Consider the following 27,702-nt stretch of genomic DNA (forward strand, 5'->3'; position numbering starts at 1 on the left):
CATTTCATCAGGTTCTGGTACAGCTGACTTCCTGTAAAACTCTCCAGGAAGTATTTTTTATAGCACATTTTGGGGAATGTAAACTCTTCATCCCCAAAGTAATAGTGTTAGTGAAACTTGAAATGTGACTTCCTAGCCATAAAATTCTGTTAAATGAATGACTAATTGATAAGAGGATTTACAGCCTAAATTCTGAAGTAGGGAGTTGGTACAAGAATTAGACATAATATTAATGACAACCATATAGTTTACTTACGTGAATATTAACAACTTTTGTTGCTAAAATTTGTAAACAACTCAATTCTAGCATGTGTTTATTTTTTAATTGAGTGTTGGATGAACATTGCATTATAAACATTTATGATTTTTGACTATATTACATTTAAAAACAGGTAACCATTTTATTATTATGTCTATAAATTTGTCTGGGTCTGTAACCTGCCACATATTTTGCTAACACATTGAGATTATTTCTTAATTTGTAGTGTATATTTATAAACTTTGTTGTAAAAAATGAAATTGCAGCTAGGTAGATTCAGAAACCAGCAACAAAGTTTTATGTGTATTGAGGCCTTGTGAAATTTTAGTTGTATTTAATTGTAAACTATAAGAAATACATAACAATTCAGATCATTTTAATTGCATGAGAAATAATGTGACCAAGCAGGTAGATTTATTATGTTTTTCTTGACAAAATTTTTTTCACTTTAAAAAAGGGCTCTGGTATGTATGTCTGTGTGAGTATATATATATATACATATGAATGTATACATGAATATTTTTAAAATAATTTTTCAAATATGTCAATTCTGATTCTGATTTTGATTTTCATAGAAACAATTTTTGAGCAGGAAAGGACTTAAGTGATGGCGTAGTCTAACCTGATGATCTTATAAATGAATAAAGTTTAGCATATGAAGTAGTTTGCTAGAGATCACAAATGGTAGGATGAGAACGTTGACTTTCCTGTTTTCCTCTTCCGTGACTTTTTGCACCATAGTTTGTCTCCTAATATATGAAACATTGTGTACCACCCTGATACAAAGAGGATTATTAAAGGAACAAGGATTTCCTTAGGAATCACTCAAAATGCCTAATTAATTTAGGAAAAAATTGCTCTATGAAATAGTTCTTTGGAAGAATTTTTTCTCATTTTTTCCTTAAAGTTCAGTTTATTAAGTATGCTTACTAAAAATGTTAATGTTAACTGGAGGGAATGGACTATGTTTTGGGATAATGAATGAGTGAGGGGTAGGTATTACACTAATAGAGCAAATTGGGATTACCTAGCTTTACCAGACTTCTCTGCTCTTGATTCTAGTTTGTTACATACGCCTATGTCAGAAAGAATAAATCTCCTCCAGTACTAAAGTGAGAGTTCACCACAGATAAGGCAAAGGTGCTAGGTTCACTAGTCCAAAGTTTTCAGGAGGATGGACTTTTTTAGTATGCATGTCCACTGAAATCACCTTATAGGTTAAAGAAAACAGTCTTAAATTGAGTTATTCTTTCCTTAAGAAATTTAGAATAAGTTGATTTGAAAATTTAGAAAAATAAATACACTTTTTAGGTGAAAGAAATGTTTAACCTAAGCAAGTTAATTTATGAAGAGAATTACATGCATTTTAAACTTTTCTGGGACACTTCTGTAGTTTGCCATTGAGACATATTCCATCCCTTTTGGAATATTCTAAAACTTGAGGATGAGTTATGACAACTGAACACAAAAATGCATTCATACTAATTCTCCTTTACTTACATTATTAATTTAAAAACATTATGTTGAAGTTTTCCAGAAAATTAGATGACTGAAACTTAAGAATTTGAATGTTTCCTTGTCATTCTGTGTAAATAATTATTAAAGATAGTTCACTTTCTCCAGTGTGTGCTTCTTCTAATTGTTTTTAGTTTTCATTTTTATTTATCTTGAGGGTTGGTTTAAATTATCAATTCATATTTCTTAAATCTCTGGGATTATCTTCATTGATTTTTCTTTTTTTTCTCCCCTTTCTAGTTTTGGCAAACGTTCTGCAGGAAGCTTTAGGCGTGGCTGTGAATGCATTGTTTTAGAGCCTTCTGAAATGATTGTGGTAAGATTATTTGTGAGGACTTTTTCCCCCCTAAAAAACTGTATGAAACAAAGGCACTTTTACAAACTACTTATAATAGTACATTATATTTTTATAACATTAGATGTGTTTATTTCATAATTATATTATTATGAATTTGAGTTCATAATTATAATATTCACTTAAAGGATTTAATTAAATATAAAAGGTAGAAAGTTTACAAGGGGCAGGTACCCAAATGTTTGGCATTTGAACTGTGTGATTCAACCTGATAATACCATTTAATTGAAATTTGAGGAAAATCTTTGAATTGCGGGATTTTAACTGTCGAAGTATTGATTGGAATGAGTTAATTTAAATGAAATCGCAATTATAGTACTCAGGGAACAATTAACATAAGAAAATCATTTGAATTCTTTCAGGTAATTGAAAGAAAATTGGACTACTATGGTGTTTAACCTCTGACATCTTTATCTCTCTTTTTAACTGAATTGTGTGATTTTAAAAATTTACTAAGATAAGAGAGATTATGCATAAAATATAGTATTAAAGTAGATATTAGCAACATAATTATTTTTCTTGAAGTTTAATTAAAAAAAGCTTTTCTTGTGATGAAAACTCTGTCCATTTCTGCCACTGAATGGTGAGAGATGAAAGCTTTTAGTGCTGAGGAAGGGGGAAAAAAAGGAAAAAGAAAACCTGTCATAATTCTTCCTTGCTGTATACAAATGATTTTAAGATGGGCTAATATGTACCCTTTTTAACAAATCGGTAATAAAAATGAGATGAGGTGGGAGGAGAGACTCCCAGCCCAGGAATTCAGTTGATATTCTTTTTGTCCCCAGCCAGCATCCTCCCTGGAAAGGAAAACCTTGTCATGGCTGAATAGAGATGGTGATGGAAGCTGTTATTCATATTTAATAAAGTACCTGGTAGACAACTCTAGGTCTATTTTAAGAAAAGATTTAGGGTTTTTCCCTATGATGTAGTAGAGGAATTCCGTTAGAAATGAGGACTTCCTTGTCAAAGCTAGTGAACTTTTTGTAAAATTCACTAAAACTTTTGGTAAAACTTTACAAAATTTACTCATGTGAAGGTGGGATGGTTATGAGTAAAGATTTAGGATAGGGAAGAATGTAGGCAGATACATAGGAATTTCCAACAGTGGGTCTGTAAAGAATTCTAGATATTTCCTTGAGATTTTGTCCTCTGTTAATGCTATTTTTGGATTTCTCTGAAGGATTTCTAGTTTTCAAAATGCCTTGAGTATTTTATACTTGCAGTTATTACACACACTACTAGGTTTGTCTGTGTGAGAAAAGTATTGGAATCAAAACACGCTTCTATTGTGAGCACTCGCATGAGGAATAACCTAACGTAACTTTTGTTCTCTGTTAATCCATTCATTGGAGTTTTTAAAATGTTTAAAATGAGGAATTATTTTTTAAACAACTGAAAAGAAACTGAAGCCGCAGAATGAAAGTAGGAAGAGAAACTCTTAGATAATCTACGAAAGCCATTCTGCTAGCAGTCCTGTTTGAGTCATTTGGGATTTATAGGTTTTTTACAGATTGACTCATATACATTAGTTTTTTTTTTGTTTTTTTTTTTGCTGTTAAGACAGTGCGGCATTTACTTTCATAATATGTGGCAGTGTATCCTGTGAGATCTTCACTAATAATTCAGTACAAAGACTACTTAAAATATCCTTCCCTTTGAAATGGCAGGAAATTCAAGAGTTACCCATAGTGTCCTAAGTGGAACTGAAAATGCCTCTTCAGAAAAGAAAAGTTACTCAAAACCAATTAGTTCCAAAGAAGTTCAGAGACACTTAAAGTTCTTTACAAATGTCTTTGCAAAATGAATGAATCTGGACTATCTGTAAGTTTCTTTCTACATCTAATATTAATACAGAATGTTATGTTTGGAGAAATGACGTTTTTTTGGGGGGGGTTTATTTCAGGTAGACTATATGGATGAAAATGAAGAATATTTTCAGCGTCAAGCTTCCCATAGACAGTCTCGAAGGAGATTTAGAAAAATCAACCAGAAAGGTGAAAGACAAACAATTATTGACACTGTGGATCCTTACCCTGTGGGCAAACCACCTTTGCCTAGGGGCTATCATACGGTAAGTTACACAAGTGTAATATTTTTATTTATCTTTGGGTTTTTGTTGGGAGTTTTGTGAAAAGACATTTCAATGTTCAATTTTTGATGAATAATTCTTTTCTATGATATACTTATTATCCAAAGAGCAGATTTTGCTGGAAACACACGTGATATGAGTAGTTTTTAAAAGGCATTGAAATAAGATGTCAACAGACATTAATTAGCTCTTTTATTTCTTAAAATGTTCTCTGAAGATCAGCTTTGGATAAGCACATGCGATTGTAATTGTAATATTTTAAGTTGTTTGACCTTAATCTAAAATTTCAGCTGCTTTCTCTGTTCTTCCCCTACCCAAATGACTGGTATCATACCTGTTTTTTATTTAAAAAGGAGATATATAAAAATTGCATATTATTTTCATAGCTTTTTATATCACTGTGAGACTATTATTTAAAAATTTTTTTAATTCAATAAGAAAAGAATTCAAGACGATGCTTTTAAAAATCTGAATGTGAAGGTGTCCTGAAATATTTCTAATAGGTTCAAAGATCTCTTAAATGCCATAACCCAGTTGGTTGTCATTTATTTTATGAATATTTGATAAACTACTTTTTATGTTTTAGGAAACCAAGACACAGATAATGAGTGCTTTGTATAAGACCTCAATAAAGTCACGTTAGAGCCTTATTTTTTTTATTTCTTTGTTTTTTTTAAAAACAAAGCAGCTTGAATTCTTGGATATATGTCATAATAAGGTGAAAGTTTATCTATGCATATAATACCATTAAAGAAGTGGTTATTATATGTAAAATTTTAAAATAAAAGCATGAAAAAATAAAAATAGATAATTGACAGTTATTTTATGCTTCTCAGTTTTTCTTACCTTTTTCTTTCTGCAAATAAGTATAAATGCAAAATGACTGGGAAAATGTATATAGACTTAAAATTATTCATTCAATATTTAGTAACTTTAAGTGATATATTTTACAACCACACTTCATGTATTCTATTTCTCAGAGAGCTCTTTGTATTTAAATATTTAATGTGGTTTTGACGACTAGTGACTTGCCTACTCTTCTCGCTACCCATGTGCTATTTTAGTTTAACATGAATTTCATACTTGAATCATTTCATTCAGCTCATTTGGAAAGGGTGTTTTTTACTCATCACAAAGACAGTTTTGTTTGTCTGTTGGAGAGACTTGGTATTTGGAGGAAAAAAAAAAAGCCCATGAAAGATTTTTTTGTTACCATTGTCCATAAAAGAAGGTAATATTTTTAGTGTTAGTGTAGCATCATGGAAGAAGGAAATATGTATTAAAATAGTTGTACATATTAGAAGTACAATATAGATTTTAATATTTTAGACCAGTACTAATATTGTTAATGTCTTTGTACTTTAGAATTATTTTTCCAAATTAGTTTCCAAACTAAGATAGTGGGAGTGTGGATTACTTAAAATGTAGAGTTAAAGTTGATTGTTTTGATTTTTAGTCATATTTGTTGCACATAAGTTGGGTGGGCCATTTCATAACTATTTTTCTCTCCCTACCCCAACTGTCCTCCCTTTATGGAATGCTTCATTCATTTTCCTTACGTAACTCCCCTTTCTTGCTCTGTTTTAAAAAATGTGTAGTTTTTTTTTATTATTACAAGTTTTTTTTTTTAGTGGTTTTTAAGAATGTCTTACCTGGCCAATGTGTACTTGGAGGGAATATTCAGTATTAGGATGAGAAATTTAACTTGATTGCTAATGGATCATTTATTAGTTTACTATTAATATTATGTGACACATTGGTATTAATTTTACTAAATGAGTTAAGATTGGCAACAACATGATCATAATTAAAAGGATCCTTTTTGGGGGTGCACATTTGCATTTTAGTTATGTTATTTATTGGTTATATTATTTTTCCTAAATACATAATTTTAATATAGGAGAACATCAAAATTTTGTTTTATATATATAATACCACATGGTAAAAGGAATGAAATAAGAATTATTCTTCATTAGCTCTAAGTCATATATACTTATTTTTAACAGAAATATTTCTCTGAAAGAAATTGACTAATAAGGTGGGACTGAAGGTGAAAAGTTTATTTAAAAGAAGTGCATGATCATATTTCACAGGTGATTTAAAATGATTACAAGTGCATTTCAAGTGCATGGCTAAAGATCATAGAGAACATTATACATATAGCCAATTCTATATGGTCATTCTTAACCTAATTTTAACATTATCTTCATTTTGGCAGATGTAATATAGCATGTCTGATAATGTTCATCTTTTCCTTTCCTCCTTTATGGCACTCATTTCATTTTGGCTCAAAGGAATGCACTAAATCTCAGGTATTGTAATTTGTGTGTGATCTCCTAACACTAACCTAAATTTATGTGTGTATTTGCATTGTAACTAATGAGTTTATAATATTTATGTGTTTTGCTTGCTAATGTTCTTTTGTATTTTGCCCTGACTTAGTAAAATCTCTTAAAAGTTTGAAGTTATCAGTGGTTTAGGTGGTAACATAGGCGCTTTAATTGTACAGACCTAAGGGTGGATTATCCACCTTTGAAGAAAGAATACCAGTGCAATCTACCTATTTTTAAGAATGAATGGAGTACTGTTTACTAACTTGCTTTGCAAATAAAGAAATAAGGAGAAAGACAATGTAATTTTTTTTACATTTTGTGTGAGAGCTTATGTGACATCCATTAGAAATTTAAATTTTAAATGCTATAGATGAAAACTTTAAAGTTCAGAAATCCCAATGGGAGAGCATTTGAAGGCCACTGATAAAATTTTAGTAAGAAAGAAAGTTTAGTGAAAAAGGAAACAAGAGTTTAAAATTGCTGTACTTTCTTGTTTGCACTTTATTTTTAACCAGACTTCATGCTTTTATTTCATTCTACATTTTAATCAAGAGGCCTATAATAATATACTTGCTCATTTCTTTCATACCAATACATGACTAATCTATGATTTTCAGTGTTAGTCTTTTGAAATTGTGAACCAAATTTGGGGTCATCAGAGAATTTGGAGTTAAGGAAAAAAAACTGATCTGTCTCTGGAAACTAATTGGTTAAGTAACTAGTAACATTTTATGGTGTGTCTTATTGTACAGGAAAAAGATCATGAGATCATGAATAATTCACATTACAGGAAATCTATCATCAATATAATATCTTTGGCTATTATAGTAACTGCCTAAAAGCATGAATTATTTGTATAATTTTGTAAATTAAAATGAAACAATTACTTTATGTTCTATATAAGAGTTCATGTTAAAATGCCACAGGTGGCATGATTGCTATATTATTTTTTAGACACACTGCTAATTTTTAAGTGAGATGGTAAATCTAAAAATTTTTGGTGCAGGTTTTAAATTTGGTAATTATATAATTTATGAATTGTATAAAAATTTTACTTCAGTGTTTTAAAATTTTCTGGAAAGAATATGCTTAAAATATATAACTTAATGTTTTAGAAGGTAAATCAGTATGTACTTGATTCTCCCTGTTTTTAGCATGAAAAATAAGCAGTCTAATTCAAACTTAAGACTTGGAATTGAATTTAAAATGTGCAGTGAGTTATGATGTATATCTTATGTAAACTTTTTAAAATTAGATGTGTTGCAATAGTTTAAAACAGATTATAATGATTTTCTTCAGAAACACGAATACTCATATAGTCCATGTAGAATGCTTTCAGGACACTTTTCAAGTGTGTGAGGTTTGCAGAGAGAATAGCATTTTAAAATGCAGTGAGAAAGGAAGATTGAAGATGGCTTTCATTAGCATTTTCTTACATTTTGATGAGTTAAGATTGAGCCGGTATTTAAGATTGCCAAAAAATAAGATGTGGCATGTATTTTCAGTCTTAGAATGAGTAGATCATAGAGGCAGGTAATATATTAGGTCCCTGGCAGAGGCTGGAAGATTTGAGGTTAGTCACTAAGGAGATTAACTTGGGACTTTGAACAGGTAATAATTTACCTTGTCTCCAAGTTCAGAATGGGCATGTGGGAGGGGGGGAAGCTTTGTTTATTTTACCCAACTTTCCTGTTGTCTTTTATGCCTCCTTTGATTTTAATGAAAAATCAGTTCTCCCCAGTTTGGAGAGAGCAAAAAATTGTACAGAGAGGTATTAGACTGAAGACTGAAGAAAATTTGCCCTGTCCAAACTGTGGAGATTGTGTGTCCCAACTGATGGTTAAAAAAATCGCCTTCCTAGGCTGGTTGCAAAGTTAAAATGTTCTTTGTGCTTTGACGTTCTGATGGCTGTTCTACCCCCACCCCTTACCCCCAAATATGGCTTCCTTTTATACAAATTGGTTTAGGATGTGAATACAGTATAACATAAAACATGTTCATAAAATTTCAATGTAAAATTTTTAAAATAATGAAAACCCATCCGTCATGTAAAAAGATACCTCCCACACATTTTATTAGTAGTCCTTTTCTACAACGTGAATATACACTCCATTGATTAATAAATACATGTTGAACTTTTCAGTAGGTAGGCTTAATGTTCTTGGTGGGAGTATACAAAAGTAATGGGAAATATTATATAAGATTAAGTTAATATAAGTTTAATATAATATAATACAACTTTATGGGAATAATTTTTTATTATAATTAGTGATAATACAATATCTTTAAAATGTGGCATCAATGTAGTAAGATTGATTCATGTATGAGGCTTATGAAAATCAATCATATGTTTTATAAGGTTTTTCTGTATACTATATGACAAGTCCCATTTCTTATAACCATTCCTATGATATATTTTGAGATAGATTTGATTTAAGTTGGTTTCTTCTTTAAAGACTTCTTGGTAGGCTTGGTTAGTTTCAAAAACTGTTGAGCTATTGAAACTAATGAAAAAAAATACAACCTTTAGTTTCTGTGATTATGCACATTTATTTGACGTTAGACTTTTTGTCTTGAGTTACTATTCCTAAATTAGAAGTAGGTAATATTTTCATTCATGTCATGGCTTTGCTTTGTCACTTATTTAAATTTTTACAGAGGTCTCCTTAGATTTAATTCAGTATTTGCTACTTAACAGTAAGAGGATGTGTTTTGAGTAATATATCAATGACTTGTATACCCAGTAAGTTTCCTAGAATATTAAGGACTTCAGATTTTACCTTCAGTTTATGTCATATCCCACTTGACTATTACTTATTCATATGATGATACTTAAATATCTTTATGAATATAAGAAGTTATTCAAATACGGGGGAAATATCTCAGTTATTTTAATATTTTTCACCCTTACTAATTTTAAATTCATTAAACATTTGTTTGCTTAATTGAACCTAAAGCCTTTGTCTTCAGTGGTGTCGTCAATGTCTCTGAATAATAATAGAGTTTCAGGAAATTTTGTAATGTATTTCTTGTATCACAGGAAAGCTCAGTTTATTCATTTATATATTTTTAGTCATTTAACAAGCGTTTGTTGTGTGCTCACTGTGTTTCAGATCTGTTCCATACTCTAGGGGTATAAAGCAGGTAGAATCTCAGCCCCATTGACCTTGTGACTACAAGGGAATACAGGTACATAAATGGGCAACTAAAATATAGGGCAGTGCAGGTACTGTGGAGGTCCGTACACACGGGTACCGAGGAATCAGGGATGGCGTCCTGAACCACCTTAGTGTCTTGGCTCATAGAAAAAGATTTTGTATGGAAAGAACCGCTTTTGTTCAAAGGTGTATAGGTTGAGTAATGTTATGGTTTTCAGAAGCCGTGTTGAAAGTTGGACTTTTCATGACTATAAGGAGCCAGGTGTTCAACATAAAAAATTTACATTTAAATAAACTGACCTGCCTTTAGGATGGAATAGGTTTTGAGGGCAGAGATGCCAAGATGGGACTGCTAAGTAATGGGGATGGAAACAGTGGCTAGAACTTGACAATTGGAGTAAGAATTGAAGGTGGGGGATTTAAGCGGTATTCAGGGGAGAGAAAGTAGAAATAATTATGTTTCAAAATAAAACTTTAATTTATTAATTTCTGATGATTCCCTTTGTGAGCAGTACTCTGTTGCAGTAGTGTTTAATGACTTTATGTGAATATAAACACTCAAGTGGTAGGTTCAGGTAGATTAGTTTGAAGCAGGTTATTCTTTAATCCAGGAAAGCTCAATAGACATGGGAAAACTGCATTAGGTAATAAAGAACGGAAAAGAGAGTGTTAGAGAACAGTGATGTATACCCCAGCCCTCCCCCCCCCATATAGTGCTAGAATTTATTGTTTGGACGCTTGATGCTTCATATTTACATCAGAGAGTCTTTTGAGAGAAGTGTCAGAAGTAGCCTTTGCTTTTCACACTCATTATCGGCAGGTTTACTGGTTCCTCTTTACCTAGATTATGTTGCATTTTAAAATCCTGCAGAAAGCTCCCTATGGAAAGGTCTCTGAACAATGGGTGGATGGAACAATACTGTGCTCAATGTGCTGCAATTTCTGGCAAAACGCAGCGTGTTAAAGCTGCTGCAGTGGTCAGATCCTCCTTGCTGGGGGGGGACTATTTCTTTTTCTTGAAGTTCTAATCAGGTATTTATGTTGATTTAATTCCTATAGATTGGGAAATTACACTACAGAGTATGTATAGAAATTGAAATGTAAATCAGGAAATAATTTAAAACATAAAATGATTTCTCTAACGCTATTAACAGCATGCATTGCAAATTCATGCAAGGCAGTTGAGAATGGTATGCAGTGTGCTGTTTACCCAAGTTTCAGCTTCTGTTGGAGGATGTCTATTTTTATATATTACATCATCTCTGCTACAGAACTCCGGTGTCTACTGGGATTTACTGTTCTTTCATTCCATTTTGAAAGAAAGCTTGTATTGATGTCATAATTGGACCCGTCTTTTGGTTGCACTTGGAAATTGAAAGAAATAAGGGTGTTGTGTAGCAAGTCATGCAATATTTCAAGCAATTTATTTGTCAAAAAGATCATTGCCACTTTGTCCTGCCTCTTATTGTGAACACTGGTGGCTCTCTGTGCCTGTACATGTTTTAAATATACTTGGCTAAAATTTAGCTTTTAGTCACAATAGCAAAGATGCTTTTCATCTTCAACTGTTTCCTTTCTTATCATGTGATTTTTTTTTTTTTTGTCATGAGATTTTGCAGAGCTACATGCTGATTTGAAAAATGTCTCTTTTCTTTGGAAAAATCTACTTTGATATTCAGACCTATATCCTACCCAGTACTGAATTAAAATGATCAGTTTTAAGTTGTCTGTTTTCACTGTTTGAAATATCGGGTGATTAAAAATGTTCTCTTTTGGTTTTGCATCCAGTGTTAAAACATTATTAACTTGAAATGCGTCTCTGTTATCTAGGAGATATTGTTGACCTCTGGATAAAACTCTAGCATTTTATGAAATATATTTAAATCATTTGTGAAAGGAAATATTTTGATTACCTATATTAAAATAAAATAAAAATACCTATTAACTTCTTTGCATATTTATGTATATAAAAATTTCCCCTTTAGTCTCTCCAAAAAAATTTAGTCATTATCCATAATATCTCAGTAGTAAACTTTAAAAAATAACTGATCAGTTGCAAACCTCCAGTTTTTTTAAATAACAGCTTTATTGAGATATAATTCAATACCATACAGTTTGCCTATTTAAAGTATATAATTTAACCCAAAAAACCCCCATATAACATTAATTTTACTATCTTAACTATTTTTAGATGCACAGCTCAGTAGTGTTAAGTATATCAGTGGTAAACTTGTGACAGACTTGAATGTACCCATTTCACAGATGTACCTCCCATCCTTTGTGATCATTGAAATTACACATAGGCTAAAAAATAACTTAGGAGGTATTTTGGAAAAAATAATTGTAGAATCTATTGGAAAAAAAAAACTTTTACTGAATAATTGTATTAGAACAATTTCTTATGGACTCAGTAAACGATCAGATAGCCTTTTATTTCTTAGTTCTTCCTTTTTGTCTTTAAAGTGGAAGACAGGTGACAGTTGGATATAAGATGGAATTTGCAATAGCTGGCCTAGAGGAGAAATAATATAGCAGCAGAGTGGGCCAAATCTGTAATATGAAAAAGAAAATATTCAGGTTGTGTTAACTTTTACTCAGATGCCTATGAGGATAGCAATGATAATCAGTCACTTGTGGTTTCAGTACAATCTCGAAGGTATTTGGGAGTGTTAGAAAATAAAGTTAAAATCTCAAAAATAAGTTGTAATATTTCCCTTTCTCTATTTATTAGCACACTTCTACTTTATAAGCATTTCTTTATAAAAAATTTTACCTTTGATCTTGGCCAAGAGGCCGGGAAGCAATATTTCTTTGTGAAAGCCTTTAAACCAAATCTTTAAAAAGCTATGTGAATCATCAAGAATTTTGGATTACTCAGGAAAGTTTTTAGGAAAAAGATTTTTTTTCCCATTTGCTAATTTATGAATCAGCATATCCCCAACCAACTGGGATGTAGGGAATACTTGGACATCATCGATATTCTCGATGATATTGGTGCACTTGGCATGGGCGTTACTGATGAGCTCTTGACAGCTGCTATTTTAAAATTTCTCGTTGGTATAACCTTTTGCCTAACTTTTTGTACTGACTTCGGCTGGACTGGATGAGCAGCCAACCATTCTGCAAGTGGATTAAGTTATCAGTCAGAGGGTTCTGCTGAAGTGGGTATAAACACAGAGAATCTGAGGGCAGTTGATAACTGTGCATTCTTTAAAAGAGCTAAGAGGCTAATTGCTTCCTAATTGCAGCAGTTCTCAAACTTTTTCATATCCCCATACAGCGGAGATACGTAGTAGGCTACACCATCCAGGTGTGTATACATATACTCTATGATGTTCGCACAATGATGAGATCACCTGATGACACATTTTTCAGAATGTATCCTGTCATTGAGTGACATGTGACTATATTTGAAACTTCTTTCTTCTCAAAACTCTTATATATTTCTGGAGTTCTTTTCTATCTTTGTTATCCTCTACTTTGAATAACTGTTGTCTTTTTTTTTTTTCCTTTACTGGCTCCTTTATTTCTTTTGTATCTAATTAAAGATGCTGCCTTCAGTCTTTTTCTATCCACTTGCTCTGCCTGTATTAAGACATTAGTGGCTAGTTTCCTTTGTCACTGCAAAGTGTGACTGACAACTCATGGCTGTGCCCTGAGGTTCAGTGAACTACTAAGACAAAGTAATGATCTGAGGACGTAGAGCTACCCTTGGAAAGGAACTGGAAATGTTGTCTCCACTCCTCAAATTTGAAACGGTGGGTCTCCCTTGGTGAAAAACGAAATTGCCACATGAATATTCTATGTGGTAAGCAGGCACCATAGGCTCCTTTAAATAATTGTGTCATTTTCTTCCATACTGTCTTTTTACTTTAACTGTAAATATCGTGTTTTCTAGTAGTTTATGTTTATTATTAATATCTTGTTTGTTTTGTTTTTGTTTTTAATCTTAAAAGTTCAGTGAATTGAGTAGCATAAATTTTGATCCAACAAATTTTTATTTTGCTTTATGTTCTGGAAAAAAACAGTTATTTCCTATAAAACACAAGCCATCAAAAAATAGGTTTTGTTATATGTTTATACTAAATGTATGATGACCAATACATTTTGCTTATTCTGGCACACTGTTGAATGGACCAGTATGATTTCTGAAGTTCATCCCTGATTTCTTGTTTTTCTTGTGTTATCCTATTTAAAGTCTTAAGGGTTAATTGTAGAATGAATGATTGAATGCCTTATTCTATTCAGTGGATCATTATAGATTTATGGTTATGTGTTAATACTGTGAAATGTTACTTTATGGCACACCTAGGAGATGTAATATTCCATGAATATGATCTATATGGCCAGTTGTGAGCAATTCTAACAATTGTAATTGTCTCATGTATACAATTAAATATTCTAGTATTATCTTTGCTTTTTAAATATCAGCATAGTAATAACTGATGATTTCAAAGTATAACTAAAATATGAATAGATAAAATGCTCTGTTTCCCTTTTTAGAGCTGCTGAGGAGAGGGAGAAATGAGGGTGTGTGGTTTGGGCATTGTTAGTTTATTCATTAATTTATGAGAAAGAAGATTAAATGTTGTCATCTTAAACTCATGTGGCCATATCTGTAGGTTGAATTTTTTTTTCTTTCAATAAATCATTTAAAAAATTTCTGTGGCATTTAAAATATTTTCTATATTGAGATAGTCTTCTATATTTAATTATTTTCCAGGCAAGTTTATTTGGAAACATTTCCTGTCTGGAATATATTTGATTACAACAAAAGGGCAGGCCCAATTCTATTCCTGGTAGTGAAGGCCATTGGTTAATGCTTCCTTTTATAATTAATGTCCTTTTCTTTTAGAATGAAGACTATGAAGCCATTTTTAAAGCTTACACATTTGGTATTTGTTTCCAGACATTAAATTTTTTAAAAATGAAAATGTGTCTGTTAAAAATTAAATTTGAGGCTGGGCACAGTGGCTTACAATACTAGCACTCTGGAAGGCGGAGGTGGGAGGCTCGTTTAAGGTCGAGTTTGAGACCAGCCTGAGCAACAGTGAGACCCCATCTCTACAAAAAATAGAAAAATTAGCTGGGCATGGTGGTGAGCGCCTGTAGTCCCAGCTACTCATTAGGATGAGGCAGGAGGGTCTCTTGAGGATGCCCAGGAGTTTGAAGTTGCGGCGAGCTGTGATACGCCACTGCACTCTAGCTGGGGTTACAGAGCAAGACTCGAAAGTCAATAGTGTCTTTTGAAAGCAGATAGTATCTTTATGCCATTTTATATATACCCTCTGCATAACAGATAATAGAGGTGTGTGCAGCACCATGGTTATATGTTGATATCTGTGGATCAGACTCACAGAATCAGCATTATTTAGTATTTCTAGGAGTGGCATTATAGGTCTACCTGCATTAATAATTCTACGCAAGGATATAAGCACAAAGATATCAGTCCCAGCCAACTATACAAGATTAATTAATGGGTTGGCTAAATCTTGTTACAACTGACTCTTGTAATATTTTGGAAGGCGTAAAACTGACTCTTATTGAATGTTTGTAGTATACGAATCTGCCAGATGTTTTCTCATATGTTTTGTTAATTAAACCAACCTACAGTTCTGAACACTAGGTGATGGTATTTCCTGGCTAGGGGAGAAGCACTCAGATAGTAAATGTTAGTGATGGAGTCAAATATGAACATAGGTCTTCTCCATTCCCAATCCAGGAAATTATTGATTTTTAAAAATGAATTTAACATATATTGTTTTTTATGTTATTTAAACTTGAAATTCGATGCAAAGGAGATAAGTATCAAATAATTTAACCACTATAGATGCCTACTATTTAAGTATCTTTGAAAGAAATAGTCTGGAGCATAGAATGTCCAATGTGAAGAAACGATTCGTGAGTTATATTTGTAACAATGACAGACTTTGGTTGATTCAACAGTCTCTTGTTGCAAGTGTTTTCCCTTTTTGGACCACGTAGCTCTGATCAATAAAGCACAGCTTTTTTTTTTTTTTCTTTTCCTTTTAAACCTTTCTAGTTTCATTCCAATACAGGAATTTCACCGTCAAGTAGTACCATTTTCACTTTTCACTGTTAAGTAGTACCATTTCATAACAAAGAGATGACTGGGTAATTAGTGTATTTAGCGCACTTATAATAAGAAAAGCCAAAATCTTGCTGAAAGGCCTTTTCATAGGTATGACTCTTTAATGAACTGAAAACAACTTACAGTTGTCTAAAATTAGTCATGGTTTTTAGAGATGAAAAAATACCACTCATTAAATTGCTAGCTTCTGAACCAGAAAATATTGGAAACATTTTGGTAATATTTAAGAACATTGAAAAATTATGTTAAGTAAATTGAGAGGGTTTATAAAAACTTTTGTAAAATTTACTGACTAGTTGTGTACAATTTTTAATAATTCAACTTACTGTTTAAATTAAGGAAATCACCTTTCCCTGACCCACTTCTAAGTTTGGCAACTTTTAATTTTTCAAGTAAGGATGTTGTAAGAAAACTTGTAACTATTGTCCGGTTATCAATATCATTATCATTCTTTTAAAAGTAAGGGCATTTTAATATTCTCCCTCTCGCTGCCAAAATAGACAAAAGTCTTTCAATAAAGAATAGTTACTACCAGGAAATCTTATCCCAAGATAGATGCACTTGCATTCATGTAGTGTCTCTTTTTCTGTCCTTCCTTGTCATACCACCCTTTCCACTGCCGTTTTGTCACCAGCTGATGTTTGGTAACAGCCATATTAGATAAGACCACCTTAAGAATGTGAAAAGATTTTAAGAATCTCCCAGTTCTACCACTTATTGCAGTTTGTTTATTTTCTTTATAGTCACTGACATTAAGCCTGTGGTTTAAGATTTTTAAATTGCAGTGTGAGCTGGTATTTGGGGGATTGTCCTTTATGTAACATGTGTCAAACTTGTGTCCCAGTGCCTGGTACAAAGTAAGAACTTAGTAAATCATAGCACTTGTTATTTATTGTAGGGAAGGGCTAATTATTAAGAAACTCTTCTTGGCAAAGAATTTGTGACTAAGACCCCAAATGCAAAAACAATGAAAACAAAAGTAAATAAATAGGATTTAATTAAACTAAAATGCTTCTGTACAGCAAAAGAAATAATCAACAGAGTAAATAGATAGCCTACAGAATGGGAGAAAGTATTCACAAACTTTGTATCCAAAGAAGGACTAATAATCCAAAATCTACAAGAAACTCAAGTCAGCAAGAATCAAACAAATAACCCCATTAAAAAGTGGGCAAAAGAAATGAACAGACATTTTTCAAAACAAGATATACAGATGGCCAATAAACATATGGAAATGCCCAATATCACTAATCATCAGGAAAATGCAGATTAAAACCACAATGAGATATCATCTTACCCCCATTAGAATGTCCATTATTAAAAAGTCAAAAAACAATAGACATTGGATGCAGTGAAAAGGGAACGTTTATACATTGTTGATAGGAATGTAAATTACTACAATCTCTATGGAAAACAGTATAGAGATTCCTTAAAGAACTAAAAGTAGACCTACCATTCGATCCAGCAAACCCATTACTGGGTATCTACCCAAAGGAAAAGAAGTCATTATATCAAAAAAGACACATGCACTTGTATGTTTATTGCAGTACAATTCACAATTGCAAAGATGTGGAATCAACTCAAGTGCCCACCAATTCATGAGTGGCTTAACAAAATGTAGCATATGTGTACTATGGAATACTACTCAGCTATGAAGAAGGATAAAATAATGCCTTTTGCAGCAACTTAGATGGAACTGAAGGCCATTATCCTAAGGGCAGTATCTCAGGAACAGAAAAACAAATACCACACGTACTCATTTATAAGTGGGAGCTAAGTGATGGGTATGCATGATCATACAGAGGGGTATAATGGACTTTGGAGACTTAGAAAGGGGAAGGGGAGGGAAGGGATCAGAAATTACCTATCAGGTACAATATACACCATTTGGGTGATGGGTATACTATAAGCTCTGACTTCACCACTATACAATTAATCCATATAACAAAAAAACACTTGTACCCCTTAAATCTATTGAAATTAAAAAAAAAAAAAGAAATTCATGTTTAACTGAAACCTCCCTCTCTCTAATTTTAGTTCATGGTTTCTAGATCTCTTCTGAAGCAACACAAATGAATATTAATATTCCATTTTCATATAACTGCTTCAGATATTTAAAAAGATCCTATTCCTCTAAGCCTCTTCTCTGCATTAAACATCATCGGCTTTTTGTAGCTTTCCTAAACACCTTATCATCCAGGTTTTCTGCCATATGAATACTATAGTTATTCATTATTTCTGCTAGTTACTGGTTGCCATTGCTTACATAAAGTCCTGCAATACTCTACAATGCAGATTACAACAGAACTTCCTGTCTTCCTTGCTCTGGACATCATACATCTGATAATGTACCCTAAAATTTTATTAAGGTTTTCGGGATTGTGCATTGGATCATAGAGAGCTTTTGGCTAGCTCAATTTCACAGATAACTCCTCCTACCTCCCACTGCCCTGTGAATTGTTCAAGTCTGAGTGCCCCCATCCTGTACAAGTGGCATGTTGATAGTACACTTGTAGGTGTTAATATTTATCCCTGTTAAACTTGATTTTGTCAGTAAAGAAGTTAAACATCTTTTACAGTTACACAGCCATCCTATGTCTATTTCCTTATTTTAAAAACTGTGAAATAATAACTTCACAGGTTAGTTTTGAAGTTTAAGTGAAATCACTTATGTATTCATTCTTTTTTAATTTTTTTAATTTTAATTTTTAATTCTTAAGGGTACATAATAGTTATATATATTTATACTTATGCATTCCTCCTTTGTTTTAATAATTACTTGTGGCAAGTACGGGGCAATAAAACATAATCTATTGTTGTCAGTACCAGATAAATAAAATGTTGTATGGTTCCCGACCCCGGCTAACTTATAGTCCAGTTTGTGATACAATATTTCATGTGTTTTTGTTAAATAAAAACAAAATAATTGGGGATTATTAACAATTCATTGTGCTCATGCAAACATATTAATCACAAAGAAATATATTACCTGCCAAATTAGGAATACAGATACTAATTCTTTACATTTGAGTGTTGTTTTATGAAATATTATAGTAGGAAGCCCTGTCTGAAGCCCTTGTCCCTAGAAAAAGCTTTGAAATGATTTGCAACTGGTATTCAAGGGCTTCACCTCTGAAACCTTGAGCATTGTAAGATGAAGAAGTCTGGCCTTTTTAAAAAATAAATTCTAGGAAATGAAGTAAGCTTTGTTAAATATGCTATTAATGTCTGCTCATTTTTCAAGCAAGTGCATTTTTAAAAGCCCCAGGTTGGAATTTCCCACTGACTTACAGGCTTCTTTATTTTACTGGTTTTTCTGCATGCCTCTATCATGTCATCTTGTTATCTTTCTCTTCAAACATGCTTTGTATGAATATTAAGTGTATTTATTATGGATAGTTGCTACATCAATTTTATTTTTTTTCTTTCTTTGTTTTTTTTTGAGAGGGTCTCACTCTGTTGGAGACAAGGTTCCTGTTGCCTGGGCTAGAGTGCAGTGGCATCATCATAGCTCACAGCAACCTGAAACTCCTGGGCTCAAGTCATCCTCCTGCCTCAGCCTCTGGAGTAGCTGGGACTACAGGCATGCGCCGCCATGCTCAGCTAATTTTTTACTTTTTTGTAGAGACTGGGTCACTATTGCCCAGGCTGGTCTCAAATTCCAGGCCTCAAGCAATCCTTCTACTTCAGCCTCCCAAAAGTGCTAGGATTATAGGCATGAGCTACTACACCCAGCCTAATTTTCTAATTATAAATCAGATGCAACATAAATAGTTTGCTATCAGAAACTTTTTTATTAAAGAGAGAAATAGCCTAAAGATTTCATATCTCTGAAGTATATCTGGGTGATTTTTTTTTTTTTGATACTGGACATTAACTCAAGTAACAGATTGCTAGTATTTCTAAAGCCTCTTTTAAAATCCAACGCAGATGTTTATTCGGCATGTATTATATTTCAGGCATTACATTGGTTTCTGTCATATTTTATGTTATAATTAAATTATTTTTAATAATGAAGCTGAAGTACCATTTCATTTGGTCAAAGCAGAGAAATAAAATTCTAGCCCAGATTTTCTGTAGGACTGTTTTGGGTTGGGGTGTGCCATTGACCTCTGAGGTATAACCAAGAATGAAACAAACGATGTGGAAATGAAGGCTTGAGTTAAAGCGTAAGAGTCAGATAATCAACTTTTCTTTTTAGAAGAAAGTATAATACTAATGGGGGATGTATTGGGTTTAGGAAAAGAAAGGTAAAACTTCTGACCATATCCACCATCCTTTGTTTTGCAGTGGCTTAGTTCTTAATTGGCTTGGTGTATTCATATAGAAAATAGCATTTTAAATGTCATTTCTTTTGGAAACAATAAAACATTAAAAATCAAATTTGTAAAATTTCTTGTTTCCTGGTATCAGAGAATAACTTCCTCCTGCCATACCTATAAAGTTTTTCCCAACCTGTATTATTTTTCCTCTGGGGTAGAAGAAAGAGAAAAGAAATCAATATGTAACTATTGAGTGCAGTGAATGATATTAGAAACCTAGAGTTGTTAGGCTCTATAAATAAACATTGTATAAGTTCTAAATATGATTAATCATGTCTGAGAACAGCAAACCATTTTTCTCAATTTCATAGTAATTAGAAAGTGAATACTTTAGGTGGAAAAATATAAATGCATACAATGCTATTAAATTTAGTACAGAAAGCCTTTACATTGCATAGTTTCCTGAACTGTGTAATTTCCATCTTTTGGAACATTGTTGCTAATAATTTAGAAGTCATTGGATGTTCTTGACACAGGGCAGAAAGTTGTTACAGGGTCCTTTTTCTTAGCTGGATCCACTTAATGCTACTTGCTAATCTAGATGGTTAAGGAACAGGGTAAATATAACCCAAATTAGGGCTACTTCAAGATAAGTGTGATTTATTCTTGTTGGTGTAAAATTTATAGTATGTGATTCTCCTAAATCTTGTGTTTGTATTTTATTTCTTAAGCAGTGTTTGGCATATTATAACCTGGCATAATTGTGTTTCAACGTACAAGATAGTGTGGATTATAAAATTTTCGTATTACAGTTAAGAGTTTTAAGATATGAAGCTATGTAGGTTGTAGGCATAGAGCCAGGCTGTGAGAGAGATCACACCAACTCAGCACAGAAAAGCATCAGTGCCTGAGGATGTGTGATTTTCTTACCTCATCTGTCAGGTTCCCCGATTAGGTTAGTTTCCTTCTTGAGAGAAGTGACATATTTTTCCAGAGAGAGGCGAGCAATGGGAAACCTTCAGGTATAAGGTCAGATACCGTCAGCATGAGAGTAATTTGACTTGGAAAAGAGTTTTTGGCACATGGATGTGTGGGATGTGGGCTAGATGGAAGATGTAGAACTTGATTATTTAGTCTTTGAGTGGCCGTTTACTTTTTTATTGTGATAAAATATACATAACATTAAAGTTTACCAATTTTAGGTGTACCATTCGGTGGCATTAAGTACATGCCCATTGTTTTGCTACCATTATCACTATCCATTTCCAGAACTTTTTGTCTTCCCAGATGAAGCTCTTCTTAAGCAGTAACACCCCAATCCCGCCTTCCCCCGGCACCTGGCAACCACCATCCTACTTTCTGTCTACAAGAATCTGACTACTCTAGTATCTAAAAAAGTAGAGTATCATATAGTAGTTGTCCTTCAGTGATTGGCTTATTTTACTTAGCCTGTTATCTTCAAGGTTTATTTATGCTGTAGTGTGCAACAGAATTTTATTCCTTTTTAAGGCTAAATAATGTCCCATTTTACGTATATGCCATATTTTGTTTGTATATTCATCTGTTGACGAACACTTTTGTTGCTTCTACCTTTTGGAGACAATTACTTTTAAATCATTCATTATGTCTGTTATAGAAAAGTATGTGAAATCTTGACAGGAACTAGTCTATAAGAGCAAATATGGTTTTGCCAGTGTCCATTCCCAGTGAATGGAGAGTTCGTTCATTCAGTGAAAATGTGAGTGCACACAGACAGACATGGCACAGCCATCGCGGAGCTTAGAGTGTAGTGGGGGAAGCAGATACCAGCTGCTTAAGTAATTTCATCACTAAATGTGAAATCACAACCTTAATAAATAAGTGCTTAAGTGAAGAGGAGGGCATTTCACCAATATACTTTTGGGAGTGGGCGGTAGTCAATCAAGAAGGGGAGGTAGGAGGAAAGTTTCGGGCAGAGGAAATAACATGTGCAAGGGCCTTTTGCCCATCAAGGTAGCAAGCGCAGCCCAAGCAATTTGCAGTGCAGAGAGTGAGCATGAGCATGGTGTAAGTTTGGAAAGTGTATAAATCATGCAGGTTCCATGGCTTTCCAGTGCTCCTGGCATAAAGACCAAAACCCATATCATAATCTTGCCGTAGGAAGCCGTGGAAGGGTTTTAATTTGTAAAAGGGGGTCAGTGGATGAGGGTAAGGTGATCAGACTTTAGCTTTTAAAGATCTCAGGAGGTAGTATGGTAAATGAGTTGGGTGGATGGGATTAAAATTGAATCCAGACAGTTTATTAAGGAAACTTTTGCAGTTCTCAAGGCAAAAATTAATGACTGGAGTGGGATGATAGCATCAGAGACGAAGAGAAATCTAAATTTGAGAAAAATCAGAGAATTTAATAAATGGATGTTGTGATGGATTGGTCATGGAGAAGGGTGTTAAGGAAAACTCTTAGATGTATAGATTGTATAACAGGACCGCTGTGGTTTTCATTTGAGTAGCGCACAGGATGAGGGACTGGTGAAAGCCAAAACAGGTTCTTGAGAGATTTGGTTGTGAAGTGGGAGAAGAGATTAGACTGTAGCCATAGGAAAATACAGGGTCCAGGGAATGCTCCTGTTTCTGTTTTGGTTTTGAGATGGGAGAGACCTGCACGTTTAAAAGTTGGTGGGGAGGACCTCTGGTTGTGGGGGAGAGTGAAATATATGTGGGAGAACAAAGATAATGGATAATATAAGAAGTTTAAGAAAGGGTTTGGGGTGTGTGGGGAGAAGGATCCAAAATAGTGATATGGAGGGAGCATGGTCAGCTTTAGATACGAGGAGAAAGAAGGAAAGAGAATAGGTCGGGCACAGTCTTAGGTAGAGTCAAGGAACCCAAGTTAGCAAGTATTGACAATTCCAAAGTCAATTCTTAAAAATGCCACATTTTCCATATCTGTTTTCTATTATATATACCATTTATAGATCTGATTGTGAGAAACTGACCAGTGTTTCAGAGTTGAAACATCCTTATCCTTTCTTCACTATAATGCAGTCTTTCAAATAACCTACATACCTTGGTGAAATAAAGAGTTTATCGTAGAATAATGTATCCTAATTTAATTTCAACTCTCTACCTTTAGAAGTTTGGTTGATTTAAAAAAAAACATCACGACCTGGTTGGGTTTATTTTTATATTATTTGCAAGGCAGTCTGTGCATCTCTGTGTGTGTGTATGTGTGTGCGTAGGGGTGTTTGTGAAAATCACATCTTTTAAATTTTTACAAAGCTTGTCAAGTGTGCATTTTATAAATTTTTGATAGATATTTGTTTACTGTAGCACAGTGATATCTGAGGGTGGGGTAGAGGTCACATAGATTCCTTTATCTTCACCTTGGTGAAAAATCATGTTTTAGTTTAAAGCTGTTCAAGTAAGTCCTTGCTCCGTTTTCCCACCCTGTCTTCAGTGATATTATTTGGAGTCAGCAATCAATGGATTCCATCCCTCTGAGACTTGCTTAACCTACAGCCGCTGATATAATACAGGCAAGAGCTTGTTACTTTATCTGATTTGTCCATTGCTACCTTAATGACTGAAATGGTTAAGTAGAGGAGGGGGCGAGCCTTAAGGAATGTGTGTACCATTTGAGCTGAATATTTCAGTGTATATAGGGAGAGGGAGGGTGAGAGAGAAATCCACTTACATCACTAGAACTGCATTGAGTGTGAGCCTTGCAGGTTAAGAGACAGACTACAGTGTCTTGCTTTCTGCAGGAAGCAGCAATGCCGTTTGTTTCCTAAGAGGAATTTTTTATTTAGAAAAGGAAGCTTTCTCTCTACCCAGGAAATGGCTTTCCTTGTGCGTTGCTATGCCAACTGCCTGCAGCCATGGTCCTCCAAAGTAAGCACAATAATGTAATTATATTGGTGTATTGCATTCAGACTCATGATTCTTGAGATTGTGTGTGTGTGTGTGCATGTGCTGTGTTTCTGTTAGTGACTCTCTTGCTAGCAGGCATGCTTGTGTTGAGTGTGAGGGACAGACATCATTAAATTAAATGTCCATCAGTGTCATGCTGCTAAGATTAATTGTGCAAACTTGGTTAGTGGAGTGGGACAGAGATCACTGGTCACCACTCTGTCAGCATCATTAGCAGCTAGGGAGGAGGTCCCGATTCACACGCTCTGCCCTGATTTTTTTTTCTTCTTTCTTTCTCTTTCTTTTTCTCTTGGTTGCAGGGGTCTGTATGTGTGATTGCAAATGAAACAAGGGTGTTACCAATGCTTGGCTGAATGCTAACGCCTGGTTGTTATACCACCCTGACTAATATAATTCTGTATTAAGCCTTTTAGAGGAGAGTCTGTGTGCAGTCAGCCATTTTAGCTTTTTTCTTTTCTTTTTTTTTTTTTTTCCTCCTTTTCTTTTGCCTCTTGTTCTTCAATCTCAGAAATGATCTTGTTTCCTTGGAAGACCGAGAGTTGTGTGAGGTTTTCCCGGTCTTGTCATAGCTTGAGATGGTTAGAGTTTCAATGTTATAAAAATGGAGACGAACACCGTTGTTCGGATTCCTTTTCTGGTCTACAAGTGTGAAGGGTTTTTTAAGCTTACCAGTAGTGACACTTTAAGCTGCAGCTTGGTTTTCCCTCCTCCCTCTTTTTTTTTTTTTTTTTTCCTTTTTCTTTTAATTTAATGCTGTAGAGGGTGACTTGCCATCGTGAGAGATTGGTACATGATGTGTAAATTCAGTTCAGCATATGTTTCTTCATTATGAAACCACTAGCAATCCCAGCTAACCATGGAGTTATGGGCCAGCAGGAGAAGCTCTCAGTAAGTATTGCAAACGCTGCTTGTGCTTTGGCAGCACGTCATAGAGAACTGCTTTAAAATGGGAATTGTTGCTCTTTCTCTTCAGGGAAAACCGTTTTTTAGGGGGTATAATAGTGTTCTTGGAGGAGGGGAGGGTAAATTACAACCGGCTTGTTCTTCCACTTTTGTTGTAATTGAAAAAAATTTTAAACGAGACCAACAAATCTTTTAAAGCAAAATCACTAACATTGAGAAATACTGGGCAGCTGATTTTTATAATCAGAAACTAAAGCTTGAGAATTCAGCTTTAACTTAACACTTGAATAGTTTTCAAAAAATGTTTCTGTAGTTGAATTTAATGAGAGATCACGAGAAAGGTTATTGAGAACGGGAATCTGTAGTGAGGCATTCACATGTAGGTTTGAGTGGAGGGAGAGGTTTGGCTATTGATTTGGTAATAAAACCATCAGGGGAGCTCCTTTGACTTCTTAATATGTACTAATCAGTGATGAAAACACAGAATATTTTTTAGTGCCGTGAAAAAAAGTATTGCTTCTTTATAATTGATCCCATGAGTCAGCTATGCGTTTGTCATGCTGAAATCCCATGGGCAGCTACTGCTGTTTCTGAGAAACACTTTTCTATGCCTCACACCAAGTCAGAGCCTCCTGTTTCAGGAATGTGAGTTCTCACAGTGCTACTTTTCTATCACCATGTTGGGAGTTTTCTGCTGTCACACTAATTCACATGATTGATACATACACGTACATACAATTATTTTAAATATGCAAAATGAAAATGCATAAATGTAGGCAGCTTATATAGTGCTCTAAATGTTTTTGAAATGTCTACTTCTACATGTTAGCATCTAGCAGCTTATTGCATTACAGTACAGAAATTGTCTTTTATGTATTCTAAAAAGATGAGATGTTAAACTTTAAAAATGGATATAAGTTGCTGAGGCTTTGTAAATTTATAAATAGCAGGCCACAAATTTAGAATATTTAGATGCTTAGTTTCATGAGTATAATTTGGTTTTGTTCTTTATGAATAAAATTGTTAACTAAATCTGAGATTTTCTTAGATGAAATGAATATTAGGCGTTAATCTCACCTTATGAACGAAAGGGGATGTTTTAAGGCAATAGCTGTGTTGGGAGACCAGCCCCCTCATAATGAGGTCCTTGTGGCACTTCACGAATTAAATCTCTTTGGATCAGATCCAAAAGAAGACCAACCTCATATTTGATTTCACTAATAGGAAATGTTGTTATAGAGAAGTTCCATTGTAGTTTTTTATTAACAGGGCCCTTGAAATTAAGCTCCTTTAGTCATGATTTTTCCAGGTAAAATAAGCGTTATTAGTTAAACTGTACTTGAGGAACCTTAGAAACAAAATTTAAACCACAGGCCCTTTATTTACCTTTTTCATATATCTTTTCCTATAATGGAGGGGGAGGGGGTATTTAAATTAATAATAATATAAATTTAATGAACAAGGAAAACTATTGAAACTATTTATTTACTGGTAGGGAGAGGAAAACATATCACTCGATTGGTGAAAACAAGATTAGTTGGGACAGATAACACCAAATGGTACATAAATAGAGTGCCGGGTATCTACTCTGTAAGCGTATCTGTTTCTTGACAAGTGCTTTATATTTTACTAAAATTTAGTGTAATACTATGACAGCAGGAACGCCATAAAATAACTTAGGATCAAGCAATTTATAGAAAACACAAGTGGTATTTCTCATGATACTTTGTTAGAAATTAAAATACCAGAATTTGCCATCTCAGAATATCATATGCAGAAGAGTTGGAAGCTTATGATATCACAGCCTTGCTATATACTTGTTGACGAATCCTTTGGTTATCTAGACTTCACTGTTTAATAATCAGACCTTTAAGTTGATGATTATGTACAAGGAGTTGAATAAGAGAATAATTACTCTGACTCGCACATAACAGGTGACTCAACAGTTGTTGGGCAAAAATAAGTGAGAACTTATTTCAACCTATGAGGCTTTATGAGAATAGTGTCAGTGCTAATTTCAAATGAGTAAAATTTACTAAATTCACAAATACTTCTATTTTTGCTTCTTTGTAAAGTTTTTGGCTTTTTAAGTACCTTTGCTTCTTTGACTACAGAAAAAAACAAAAATACTACATTGCGGAGGCCATTTTTTTTTAAAGCTACAGTTAGGTACGAGTAGTAAACTCAGTTATCTCACCTTGTGAGAATCTTTCAGATCTTTTATGGGCTTTTATTCTCTCCCCCCAATATTTTTGTCATGGGCTTTTATTCTTTATTCATTTTTTATCTTAGGGCATATGTCAGTTGCTGACACATAATGGATGTACAATAAAAACTGTTGGATTTCTCACTTAATTGAATTACTGGATTAATAAAGTGTCATTTAGCCCCTTAAAGTTTACATATCTATCATGCCTCCTTCCCATCCCTATTGTATATGGTCAGTTGATAACATAACACTAACATGAATACCTGTGTGTCACCAAAAATGCACCCAGCACTGGCTGTATTTTTATAGTCATGTAGGCTTTTTGTTTAGTCTTCGGAGGAATCTTTTGATTTTTGTGAACATAAAAATATAAAAATCTTTTTTTTTTTTAAATAAGAGGAGACTATTAACATTTCAGAAATGTATTATGAAATTGCATTTTTCAAAAGACTACTATGGACCATCAGTTGTAAAGACTATTAATAGATGTTAGATGAAAAAGTTTTGTAAGCTTGATAAGTTGGGGAAAATGTTGGGATAGTATTAAAAGTCTCATTACTCAATTTACCAACTATTTTGGTTTTTTTTTGTTACCATG

At 33.5% G+C, this 27,702-nt stretch overlaps 1 protein-coding gene and 1 non-coding gene across 11 annotated transcripts in view; both read left to right on the top strand.

Moving 5' to 3' along the window:
- The window catches only part of RAPGEF2 (Rap guanine nucleotide exchange factor 2), a 239,177-nt gene that overhangs the window by 128,282 nt on the left and 83,193 nt on the right, over positions 1-27,702 (top strand). For 7 of the 10 annotated variants that reach the window (XM_045552193.1, XM_045552194.1, XM_045552192.1 and 4 more), the window contains 3 exons: positions 2,015-2,090; positions 4,033-4,200; positions 6,513-6,530. In XM_045552193.1, coding sequence (XP_045408149.1) covers positions 2,015-2,090; positions 4,033-4,200; positions 6,513-6,530 — 262 coding nt within the window. Of the gene's footprint in view, positions 1-2,014; positions 2,091-4,032; positions 4,201-6,512; positions 6,531-23,836; positions 23,954-27,702 lie in introns of those variants that run through there. The other 3 variants (XM_045552191.1, XM_045552195.1, XM_045552199.1) reach the window with 2 other exon arrangements.
- On the top strand, positions 2,674-2,743 carry LOC123639056. Its single transcript, XR_006735623.1, has one exon. It is a non-coding gene; the product is annotated as a small nucleolar RNA SNORD38 (small nucleolar RNA).

The sequence above is a fragment of the Lemur catta genome, chromosome 5 (genome assembly GCF_020740605.2).
Source record: "Lemur catta isolate mLemCat1 chromosome 5, mLemCat1.pri, whole genome shotgun sequence".
Classification (NCBI taxonomy): domain Eukaryota; kingdom Metazoa; phylum Chordata; class Mammalia; order Primates; family Lemuridae; genus Lemur; species Lemur catta.